Below are 13,124 nucleotides of genomic sequence, written 5' to 3' on the forward strand. Positions count from 1 at the left end.
AAACGGTTACGTAATTACAACAAAACTTTTACTAAATTCAAACCGGACGTATGAGTTAAAATAATGGTTTTGTAGACTTTCACTTCTCCACATCATTGAGAAACAAAGGCATTAAACTACAATATATAGGACTTTGAACTGTATGATGATGATAATAAAGATTAAATTTATATACCTTTACATCAAAATTTAGACAGGTTCAATTAACAACGCAGGTTGTTAAACAATGGTCGGGTCAAAAGCCCTACGCGTCATGCCTTGTAAATTTATGATCGTCTAGAGATTTTTCTTCTTCTTATTTTGAATTATATATATTTAGTAAGAAATTTAAATATTTTTTTTTATTTTTATAATTTCTTATTATTGTTTTCTTAATAGTCGTCTGTTGTAGAGCTCTGTGAAAAGTATTTCGAAGTTCTCAAAAAAGTGACTTTGTCATTTTTCATTCCTATGATTAACAAATCTAAATTGATGCTTGGTAGTGCTATATGAAGTGAACTCTCATAAAATTGCCGTGTCGGTAACAATCCACTATTAATTATGGCAAAAAAAAATTAAGCTATGTCTTTTAAGTCATACAATTTGAAGAAACGGAAAACATTAAATAACATCCGTCTAACACAACTCCCTAAATATTCATGTTAATTCAAATAAATAATTCAATTAATTTTCCCTTCATAACCTATACAGACAAATACGTTTATTATTTATAAAAAATGTAATAGTATTTTAAGTATTACAGAATTATACTCTAACTATTTTGATCCACTACTCTCAATTAAAATGATTTCATTATGGAAAGCCATTATTCCTACTGTGCTTAACGAAAGGTTCAGAAGCAAAGAAATACAGACGAATTGATAACCTCCTCCTTTTGGAAGTCGGTTGACTAGTGAACAAATAACTAAATAGTTACAATTTTTTATGAGAATTTTTGGCTATTTTGCATTTCTCATATCAAATTCTGACAAATGTGCATTCAAAAAACCGCTTTTGTACAGCATCATGAAATAAGCTTCAATTTATTTCCTTGAGATTATTTCTTCTTCGCCTCCAGGAGAAGACTTGCAGGCAGTTATAATTGTAAAATATTGGAAAGTTTTTTTTTGGTATAGGTTGGCGGACGAGCATATGAGCCACCTGATGGTAAGTGGTCACCATTACCCATAGACAATGAAGCTGTAAGAAATATTAACTATTCCTTAAATCGTCAATGCCCTACCACCAAGAGAACGATTTATTAGTTCCTTAAAATTGATTATATTTTATAGGCTTAGCGATATTTATCCGTATGGGTGTGAATACACACATATGTATCAAATTAAATCAAAATATAGTTTTTTCAAAGACACAAGCACTTCTGAATCGTCATTCAACAACTATATTAAGTGAAGTTACCATCGGTTCAAAAAGTACATTCTACTGCACCGGCAGAAAAGTTACTCTTTTTCAACATTTAAAAATACAGTCATTTTTGTTAAATACAATTATATATGTATGTCCTGCCTCGAAGTTAATAAGTATTAAATCCACTTTTTTTTATACATTCGTGATGACATATGTTGAGAACAATCAATGTTGTCGAGCTGTAGTGAGGTTGATATGTATATTCTGTAACGAAGTGTTGCTGCAATCATTCATAATAGCTGATTTTTTGTTTTTTATTTGAACAAGTATTTAAAGATACCAATAGCGCTTACTCTGTCCTGATAATTTTAATTGTATTTTTCTACGTTTTTTTTACCGATTTACATAGTCGTAGCTGTGATGTCAATATAAGAAATCGTTTTAAAATATTCCTTTATAATTTCTTATTTACATTCTGGATGAAGCTTGACTACTCAAAGTATAGATTACATAAGCAGATGTAATACCTAACATGTAAATCGTATATAACGTATCTTGCAAATTATCTGCAACGAATTTTCACCTTATTGTTGGCCCAGACGTGGGAACAGCCCGTGACGGGCCTCGAAAACAATGGCAAAGTTCACTCGTACATAACAAGAAAAGTCTATAAAACGGAGTAAGTTTTGTTACAATAAAGTATACGTAATATTCGAATCAGAGCAAACAGTGGTCCCTGTTTCAGCCGATGATCGCTTATTGGCGACGATTTCGACCATTTATAAAATGGCTGAAAAATTAACAGTCAAATTTGTCATTCTTATAATTCTTTCGGTGACTGTGGAAATTATTCCGATACAATTACAGGAAGGTGAAGAATTGAAGGAGAATAATGTTGATGGATCACATTTAAATCAGTGCTTGAGTGCGTCTGGGCGTTCAGAAATAGGCGTCTGCTTCGGAAAGGAACTGTTGAATAAGTTGAACGATTACGATGAAACCGAAACGTTTAGTTTGGCAACTGGAGTCTCTTTCGTTCGAGATGAAAAAACTCCTAGGAATTTCGGCAATTTCCTTGACAAGGATCCTATGGATTTCCGGTAGAACAATTATTTCATTACTTTTCAATTTTGGAATATTAAACTTACAATGAGAGTCGAGATGGCCCAGTGGTTAGAACGCGTGCATCTTAACCGATGATTGCGGGTTCAAACCCAGGCAAGCATCGCTGATTCATGTGCTTAATTTGTCTTTATAATTCATCTCGTGCTCAGCGGTGAAGGAAAACATCGTGAGGAAACCTGCATGTGACAAATTTCATAGAAATTCTGCCACATGTGTATTCCATAAACCCGCATTGGAACAGCGTGGTGGAATATGTTCCAAACCTTCTCCTCAAAGGGGGAGGAGGCCTTTAGCCCAGCATTGGAAATTTACAGGCTGTTGTTGTTTTGTTTTTGTTGTAAACTTACAATACCGATATACATTATGACTTCCACATTTTTTTTCCAAATTTGAAATAATTGATATTCAGGTCTATAATGGAAGATGCCAGCAACTTAATCTCAAAACGATCGTTACATTGGGATCTTGGAACATTTTATCCCGGATTAGTTATGAGAATAGGTCCCACTCTTGCCAATGGTGTTTTAGAATTCGTTATTGATCCAAGAATAAAAGACAGATCATATCATCAACAAGGAGAAGTAACAACAGGTAAGAAAAAGCATTAAAAAACCGATAATTATATTTTACAAAGATTGATAAAGTAAAGTAAATCGTATTATTTAAATAATAATTTATTTGTTACGGAACATTATAAATTCTTGAATACTAACAAACCTTGGGAACAATTTGATAAAAAAAATATGCTAAAAATAGAATTATTTTCCGAACTGATGATAAAATTTTTAACAATCAATACATGCGTTAAGACTTCTATCTTTAATAAAATTTATCAACTTGAGCAATATTTGAACAACGCCATCTGTCGGCTCATTTCAAAACTTCTAGCACCGACCCGGTCCAAGGTCATCGCAACATTGAACTTGACATTGCACGCCATCTATTGACAAACACTAGAACTTTTAAGCTTATATTATTTTATGTTTATTGAATAACAATATGAATAAAATTAAATAAAGAGTTTTAGTTTATTTCTTGTTGTTTCAGGTCGTTTGCTGGCTAGAAACTTACTAGTACCATTTCTATTGGGACTTAAGTTTCATATTACTACACTTCTTCCCTTGCTACTTGGTCTCCTACTGCTGGCAAGCAAGAAAGCCTTCCTTCTTGCGAAGTTATCCCTTTTAGCTGTTACTCTGTTTAGCGGAGGATCAGCATGGGGTGGTGGACCATCTTATTTCAACAGCTTTGGAAGCCCTAGTCTATCTTCATACACTTCACATGAAAACCTTGGCCAATACCAAGGCCATCACAGTTCTGGAGGTAAATAAAAAATAACTCGTAATAATTATTTTATTATATTTAAACAATCAAAGTGATTTACTAAGAAAATGAAATATCATATAAAATATTAGAATGAGTAATGCAAAGAAGTAGCTCCAATGATATTCTAATAAACAGATATGTTATACCCATACTAAACAACACAAAAAAGGGGGGCGCGCCGGGGACCATTTATTTTACATTTCGTTAGAACTAAAAAGGATAGCTTGATAAAAACATATAATAAAAGGGATAACTAGATGTTTTAATTACGCATTACGTATTACTACATAATTATGAAGAAAACGACTAAAGGCAAACGTCCCAATTAGGACGTTTTCTAGTCTTCACTTTTTGCGCGTTAATGACATATCTGTTTAGTAGAACATCATTGAGTAGGTCTCAACATATTATGTAAAAATATAGATTCGAAATTTAAATCTAGTCGAACAATATCCTGAAAATATCATTTAGGATTGCTATAGTTATTTAATACGGGATAATTACCATGACTGAAACAGCTCAACACTATCTTCATGAATAAGACATTCGTAATTGGTGGCTTTGTGCAAGCCCGCCTGGGTAGGTACCACCCACTCATCAGATATTCTACCGCCAAACAACAGTACTTAGTATTGTTGTGTTCCGGATTTTATAGGGTGAGTGAACCAGTCTAACTACAGGCACAAGGGACATAACATCTTGAATCCCAAGGTTGGTGGCGCATTGACGATGTAAGGAATAGTTAATATTTCTTACAGCGTCATTGTCTATACGGGATGGTGACCACTTACCATCAGGTGACCCATGTACTCGTCCGCCAACCTATTCCATAAAAAAATATATTAATGTCGAAATATCCATCTCCACCGACTAAAAAAAACATGCTAAATATCCCGTATTAAAGAACTGTCATAAATTTCATTTAATAATATTTTAATATAAAGTATATATTTACATTATCACAATGACCTTGAAGATTTCGTCTTACTTTTCCAAATACGTCCAAACAGGTCCCTTAACATCATGCAGGTGTAGAATAACAAAACCATCACCTTTTTACTATGGAAAGGCTTGAGATAATTTTCCTAATATTAAAGTTTGTAAGTATTAATAACTCGTAATAGGATCAACTAAACGGCTTTACAATAGGCTATTTGACAATGCGAAAAATAAATTGTGAATTATTGTAATCAGTGTATATTATGTGTTTAAAAATGTTTATTTACTAACGAAAGTTGAAAATAATACTTAATTTATTCAAAAATCCATAAATAAAAATGCATTTTTTCAAACGTTTGTCACGTGACACAAAACGCTCCTGATTGGCCGGGAACATTATGAAGTCACTTTCTTGGTAACCTTGCTTTTCTACTGTCTACCACAGATTAAAATACAGGAAAGTGACGTCACCGACCCCATTGCAGCGCCATATTGTCCCAGCAGCGTTTTTGCGCACTATTTAAATATGGAATTTTTAATATGATATTTTTCGGCAAATATGTACTAGAAATCAACTTTTACTGGGTTCTTTAACTTCTACTAAATAATATAAAATGGATTTTAAAAACCAGTCAAATAGCCTATTATTGGGAATTAGATTAAAGTCACATTTTCAGGATACTACCGCGACAACAGACATCTTCACCCTGGCGATTACTTTTATAAAGAAAAAGTTGAACAATCCACTGCTTCCCCTATCACACCAGACGAATTAAGAGACAGATTGGAAAGACTATTCATAACCAAAAAAGACGTAAGCGATCATAGAGAAGACACGAAAATAAGAAATGCAAGGAATTTCGCTTGGACACCCATTAACGTTTAATTCGTCAATATAAGTTATTCTATACATATATAAGGCTAATTGGATTTTATCAACAATTGGTGAATTATAAGTTTTCTAGTCAATAAGTCAATAAAGAAGCCGATACAACACGCAATGTTGAAAATTTCGAAATGAAATTCTTCAAATTTTTTTCATTTGTTAAATTATATTTACACCTTCAATGATTAAATATTACTCTTTATTAATCGCAGTGTTTTCATTTTCACACTTATTGTTAACTAGCTGTACCCACGATTTTGCACGCGCTTGAATTCAATAAAAAAAATGTTGTAGCCTAAGTTACTCCTTATTATATTAGTTATCTGCCAGTGAAAGTCCAGTCAAAATCGATCCAGCTGTTCCCGAGATTAGCCTGAACAAACAGACAAAAATTAAAATGTTATTTTGGTATATGTACCTTGTATAAACAAAGGTCTATTTTAATATTACAAACAGACACTCCAATTTTATTATATTATGTATAGATGAGTTCAACGATATCACCATTAATAGATACATTTTCTTCTATACTTCAATGGTACATGTGTAAACCGGGCCAACTGTATTGTCTATCCGATTTTACGCTCTGAATAACTTGAAACTACTATTACTCACTTGTTACTTACTCGGTCAGTAGTAGGATGTATTTCCTATGGAAACGGGTAAACAGCTTGTTTTATTTTCACTATCAAATCTGATTTCGTCTTATCTTAAAAACATGGCGTGGTTATATTGAATGGAACTTATGGAGGTCAAAAAGGTTTCAAAATATTTCAAAATTACTATTGATATAAATGATATTCTAATAAACAGATATGTTATATCCATACTAAACAACAGAAAAATGTGTGCCGCGCCGGGGACCGTTTATTTTAGTTTATTTTACATTTCGTTACAAGTAAAAAGGATAGCTTGATAAAAACAATAAGTAAAAGGGATAACTAGATGTTTAAATTACGCAAAACGTATTACTACATAATTATGATGTATTATAACGTATTACTACGTAAAACAACTAAAGGCAAACGTCCCAATTAGGACGTTTTCTAGTCTTCAGTTTTTGCGCGTTAATAACATATCTGTTTACTACAACATCATTTGTTTGATATCAATTTTAAGGTGAACCTCGAATAAGTAATAAAAATAGTATAATAATAAAGTTTGAATTGTTACGGTCTATTTGGTAATATTATGTTAGTAATCTTTCGTTAACAACTCACATTCATAAAGGCTAACTTAAAATACCGCAAATCCTTAACCCTATACTCAGGGGTTTCAATTTCTGCTTATTGACAGCGATCAAGTACACGCTGAGCTCATGCCATGCCAGAAAAAGTTATAGTAGTTCTTGGGCCATATAATAAGAGTGAGAAGGAATATAGTAGCTAATCTCCATACATGTCTTATACAGGTATATGTGAAAATATTTGACCATCAAAATTAGTAAGTATCAATCATTTCAGATTTAACTCTGCAAACCGGCAATTTATATTTATCTTAATTTTGATATAGCAACAAATATCATATATATTCACACTCATTATATAAATTTAAAGAACATAAACTAATAATAAATAAATAGAAATAGGAAATGAATATCAATCAACATCGTCGCCCATAAACAAGAAATTTATATTTGTTTTCAAAGAAAAATTAAGAAATATATCAACGGCTGAGTCTTGTCACGTCATCTATGTATATCTACAATAAATTCCAATCAATCATTACTCTTCGTATTTTGCATTGAGCATGAAATTCTCAGAATATCGTAAAACTAACGAAGATACACGCCATCAAATAAATGAACCGATCTTGTAAAAGATGATTAATAAATAAAATGCCTTGTTCTATTTTTAAATTTATATTTTATCACAGACGATATTTTACGTTCCATGTGCTTCATTATTTGTATAAATCGTTATTAAAAAGGTTTCCCCGTATATAACTCCATATGGGAAATCAACTAACGACCAAATCATATTTATCACAGATCAATCAATCAATCAATCAAAATAAACTTTATTCAAGTAGGCTTTTATAAGCACTTTTGAATCGTCATTTTACAATTAAGTGAAGCTACCACCGGTTCGGAAAGTAGATTCTACCGAGAAGAACCGGCAAGAAACTCAGTAGTTACTCTTTTTTAACATTTAAAAAATACAGCGTCATGTTAATTAAATACAATTATTTCAATTAATGTATCCTGCTTGGAAGTCAACAGGTATTAACTCCACGCTTTTTTATCATCTACAAAATCTTGTATCGAATAGTATGCTTTTTCTACCAATGTATTTTTAACAAACGATTTGAATTTACTAAACGGCAAAGTTAAAAATTTCTGCGGAATTTTATTATAGAAACGGATACCTTGCCCCAAGAAGGATCCATTGACTTTGCGGAGTCGGAAACTTGGCGTTATAATACAGATATATAACACTATCAAAAACAAAAGATATGGTTTCAACTCAAGCCGTTGTTGCTGTTAAGATTAAACCTAAGCACCATGACATTGCTATTAAAGTACCCCAGCTAAGAACTACTTGAAAGCATGAACTAATAACAATCTTCTATACATATAAAAGCAAAATACGACTCGCAGATTATTCACGACAAAATATGACACCTACAAATTTAAAATTTAGCATCTAGATTGGAAAGAAAAGATTTTACCAAAGGACTAGGTTGGAAGTTCGTGTTTTAAATTCGCGCAAGCAAAGCAAAAAGTTCAGATAGTATAGAACACATATAATCTCTTAGTTTCTGGTTCACACCTCCAAGTTCCTAATAACTGACCGATAAATACATAAATCCTTCCGTCCCATATCTAATTACTCCAGCGTTTTTATTTAACGCTGTGTCGTTTCGTCGAGATTTATAACGTACCACCACTCGAACGATATGACTTTCATCATTTTTTTTTCATTATTATTAACAACTATGTTATCTTCGCGTGCAAACTCATGCTCATCTTCGTTTGCGTGATCTAACATATTCTAAGCTTTCTCAATATTTTTCTTACAGTAACAGTATTCAATGAATTGGGCTAGCTAACTGGACGGATCTGCTCCAATTAAGACTCTATGAATATTATTAGTAGATGTGGATTTTTCTTGCGTTGTTATTTATAGAATAAAACGTTTGTTTTATATGATGCGTGATATTTAACCTGAATTTTACGCATTTTACTAGTTTATAGTCTTCGTAGCACTGTCTTGCATATAATTTTATATTAATTTGATTCTAATTTCGTTTTCTCCAAAACACAGATAATATATACAGTTAAACAGAGGTTTAAGAACAACTCTTTCACAAAGGCTTTTTTTAGAGTCAAGAAATTAAAAATATATATATTTATTCAACTTCCATCTTAAATTGTTACGTTTGTTTGATTTCTTTTTTTCACATAAGTAAACTAAATAAAATGAATAGTTCTACGTAGTAATTATTTATGTTTTAACTAACCATATCTTAATATGAAATTAAAATATAATTCTTTAATTATAACATCAAAATCTTATAATGTTGAGAGTAAAACTTGTTCATTTATATTTGTATATAAATTTATTTCGTGTGAGATATACGGCTCAAAGGATTTAGTTCTACGGATTAGGTTTTCATTTTAGATTTATGTACAGTTCTCTTCTGGATAAAAGCACACTGTTTTATAGAAATAAAATTAGTAATGATATACAAACTATGCGAAAGATATTCTGAAAGGAGAATGGCTTTCTCTTCTTTTGTGTACTGAGATTTAAGCGAGTTCGATATATTTAACTAGATATTAAATATTTAACATTACATAAGAATTGATTGACAACCTTATATTATATTATCATTAGCGTTAAATTTAGAATTTTTATTTTATTATTCATACTAAATACAAAAAAACTTTGCCTCATCATTGTATACAATTAAGTGTACTACTTATTTCACTATTCAATTGATTAAAAATATTTATTAAGAAGTTTCGCAAGCGCAAATTCGTTATACTATTATTATGTTATAAGCTCAATTAATAAATTAAACGAAACAAAATGGTGTACGATTTTTTTAAGAAATAGTTAATTTTTATTTAAGTATTTTAGCAATTTATCGTTTTTTAAAGTATTTTACTAAATTTAAATTTACAAATAAAATTTAAAATTATGTACTAAGGAACAATGAATTGCAAGTTTCTTTACAATAATGATAAATCCCATAAATAAATAAATAAGAAATTTTATGGATAAAAGTATTTCATTTAAACCTTTTGGTTTAAATTCATACATACATTGATTATAAAATCGATGGCACAAAATAAATACTAAAAGCATTATTTTTGCAATAAAATAAGTAATTTTTATTCAGCAAAAAACAAATTACTTACCTGAATAAAGACACCTAATTTTTTACCACAACATAATCCTTAAGTTTGTGATGACATTATTCTTGATTCATCAAGCTATTTTTAATTTTTTTTCGTATTCTTTCGCCATAAACTTCGAAAAACCAAACCCATATATATGAATTAAAATATTAATATCTTTAACAAATACCTGCTATATATAATATGTTTAACATCTATATTCATCTTTGGTTTTCTTTTATTTGTTGTGTTTTTTAAACTAAAAGTCATTTAAGGCGTGCTCAAATACTTTGTTATCAAATATACTAAGAACCATCAAATACAAGTATGATAAATAATTATACGCGTTTTTACCTCTATGAAATATAAGTTATTGGATATCTAGAAACAGCATAAACGTTCTCAGTAATTATGATACGCGAACCATGAACAACTATTTAGTAAAATAGTAATACTCATCTTAAGTGCCTGTATTATTAATAATATCATGTTAGTGTGCCGGAAACAACTTAAGTATAATATTTATTATAATTGTATAAATATATAATATTGAAATAAAACACAATCATCCTTTATAATAGCACTGACCATTTAAGTTTTAATAATTTCAATCAAACGAATATTTTAAATAAAACAATGCGCCGTTTTAAATTATTTATCAAATTTCCACATCTCCTCAATCAACATTTAGAATAAATCCACCATTCTATATAACATAATATTACATAATTTTTATAAATTTTCCAAAAGTGTTATTACACTATAATAATAGTTACACATAATATAATATTAATATACCATACATAATACAGTATTTTGTAATATAATATAAAATACATAATGTTATTATCAAAAAGGTACTCGCGTAACCACCTTGTCATATTTGACAATTTATATATTATGATGATATATAATAATATAAAATTATATAGGACTCGATAAATATTAATAAATAAATTATTATAACTAATATTCCAAACAGCAACGCACCATACCAGCGAATAAAATAAATTAATAATTATATTATAAATTAATCTATGTACTTTACAAAATTGGACACTTGTAGTCTTTGAAATAGAAAATGCACAGTACCCGTCGACTAGCCTACTTATTAATTATTCATCGTAACAACAAAATCAATAAATATACTAACCTTACATATTAACTAGAATTATTTGGTGCAATGATTATTAAAAAAAAACATAAATAACATAAATTATTCAACAAACATTACATAATTATTTAACCCATTTTACATAACTAAATTCAATTGAATGCGATTATATATTTGGGATAAGCAAGCGTCTTACGATTTACATAATTAAATAACACTTAAATAATACCTATTCAGTTTATATAGAGTCGTATAACTTATAATAAATTAAAATAAATGAATACTAGTCTCCAGTTTGCGAGTGGAAAGTCGCCAACGTGATAGTTGCCATCGGAGGTAATTTCATTTGTGAAAATGCCATGTCGTTGTCTTAATTTTGTAAATGGAGTCGTAAGTCATCTTCTACCAGATTTTACAGCTTACTGCTTCTTTGCGTAAGCTCTGTAGGCTCTATCCTGAGCTGCAGCTTCCTCTTCGACGCTCCGTCTGTAGTGACCTCCTGGACCGGTCGTGTCGAAGTCGTTACCGTAGTGTGAGGATGAGTACGTGTGGCTCTGTGAAACCTGTGGATGCTTCACGATCTCGTACGTTGTTTTTTCGTGCGCTTCTCCTCCTGCTACCAGTTTCTTCAATCCGATAATTGCGGATAAGAGTAAGGCAATCTTACCAATCAGCAACGCCTTGCCAGCGATGAGAGCGATAGCCTGGAATGCCATAGCCAAGAAACCTCCTTTAATAGCGACACCAGCCAATATCGGCCCTATCATCTTCTTCAACTTACTTCTGGCTTCGTTCATCGACCGGCCGAGGTCTGTCCCGATATTTGTTGGTGATATTATAACACGATGCGTTTGCATCAACTTCGACGTTGCTAGATTGAGAAGTTTGTCGACTTCCTCTGAACTTAATGAATTCAAGTCACCTTCTGGTATGGACGAGGGAAACGCCCTGCCGTGGTCCGCGATCCGCTTTAAGGAAAAGCCGTCGAATAATGGGAGTGATTCCATTCGAGCAGCACGATCCACCAACTTAACCGCTTGGATTTTGAAACATTTCGTGATCTCCTGTGACTTCTCGCAGTCATCGTACAGCCGTCTGAGCAGCTTCATGCCGACTCCGAAGGTGTCAGCCGAAGCCGACGCCAGGACGACACTAAAGCACAGGACGATTATCCCGCGGGGAACCATTTTGTGAAATAACTCCGGCTGTCCCGTCAACGTGTCACGTGTCCAGTCAATGCGCTTGCGCCTATTGAAATGTGTAGAAAACACATGAGCACTGGCATTTATCTATTTTCACCGGGAACTGCATTTATCTATAAATCTTTTAGAGCGTGCAATCGTTGCATCGTATCGTCGTGCACTGAGGCATGTATGTGCACGTGGATATTGGCGCGTGTGTGCGTGCGGTGGCTATGTGCTGGTCAGCGGTGGTCGATCTCGTGCTGAGGATAACGTGGCCTATGTCAAGGTTAGTGTTGTTTTAGTATTTTTTAATAAAGTCCGTATTTTTTTTATTTTTAATTCGTCTCAAATCTTCTGCAACTTATAGATGCATTTGTTGCGCCTTATGCAATGTTCATTAATCCATGTATCAAATTTAGTATTAAGTTTTTTGTGATTCGTATTGCTATGCAATAAATACAACTGTTAAATACCATACACTTCGTTATTTAATTGACTTCTAATATTTATATATTTATAAAATCAATGGGACTAATATAAAAATAAATAAGTTAATTTAATTCCGTCAAGTTAATTTCTGCATAAAGTTGTACTTAAAATTATATTGCTTTTATTAATTAACAAGGTAAGACTTGAATTATATTAAATAAGGTAGGTATTTATCTAATTATTTTCTTTATATATAATATAAATAATATAAAAACAAAAACGATATTATAATAATTTACTTACAAAATGCGATGTATTTTGATTTTTAATTATTAATTAGGGATTAGACTGAGACATCTATATAAATCTATATTAATAAGGAACAAAAAAATACTAAGCACTATTACCCTAAAAATGAGATTTTTTATT

The 13,124-nt window shown here is 31.3% G+C and overlaps 2 protein-coding genes across 2 annotated transcripts; one reads left to right on the forward strand and one right to left on the reverse strand.

The window, feature by feature from the left end:
• The first annotated feature begins 2,039 nt into the window (after positions 1-2,039).
• Positions 2,040-5,726, forward strand: LOC124539878. The gene is made up of 4 exons (XM_047117238.1): positions 2,040-2,447; positions 2,882-3,063; positions 3,520-3,795; positions 5,415-5,726. The coding sequence occupies exons 1-4, from the start codon at positions 2,134-2,136 to the stop codon at positions 5,621-5,623; spliced, it is 981 nt and encodes a 326-aa protein (XP_046973194.1). The 5' UTR covers positions 2,040-2,133; the 3' UTR covers positions 5,624-5,726.
• A 4,869-nt stretch (positions 5,727-10,595) lies between these two features.
• On the reverse strand, positions 10,596-12,430 carry LOC124539879. Its single transcript, XM_047117239.1, has one exon. The coding sequence runs from the start codon at positions 12,267-12,269 to the stop codon at positions 11,502-11,504; it is 768 nt and encodes a 255-aa protein (XP_046973195.1). The 5' UTR covers positions 12,270-12,430; the 3' UTR covers positions 10,596-11,501.
• Between the last annotated feature and the right edge of the window lie 694 nt (positions 12,431-13,124).

The sequence above is a fragment of the Vanessa cardui genome, chromosome 23 (genome assembly GCF_905220365.1).
Source record: "Vanessa cardui chromosome 23, ilVanCard2.1, whole genome shotgun sequence".
In the NCBI taxonomy this organism is placed as follows: domain Eukaryota; kingdom Metazoa; phylum Arthropoda; class Insecta; order Lepidoptera; family Nymphalidae; genus Vanessa; species Vanessa cardui.

Coding starts and splice junctions, on each gene's coding strand:
- LOC124539878 (XM_047117238.1), top strand. CDS start 2,134: ATGGCTGAAAAATTAACAGTCAAATTTGTCATTCTTATAATTCTTTCG. Junction 3,064..3,519: donor ACAAGGAGAAGTAACAACAG/GTAAGAAAAAGC, acceptor TTGTTGTTTCAG/GTCGTTTGCTGGCTAGAAAC. Junction 3,796..5,414: donor AGGCCATCACAGTTCTGGAG/GTAAATAAAAAA, acceptor TCACATTTTCAG/GATACTACCGCGACAACAGA.
- LOC124539879 (XM_047117239.1), bottom strand. CDS start 12,269: ATGGTTCCCCGCGGGATAATCGTCCTGTGCTTTAGTGTCGTCCTGGCG.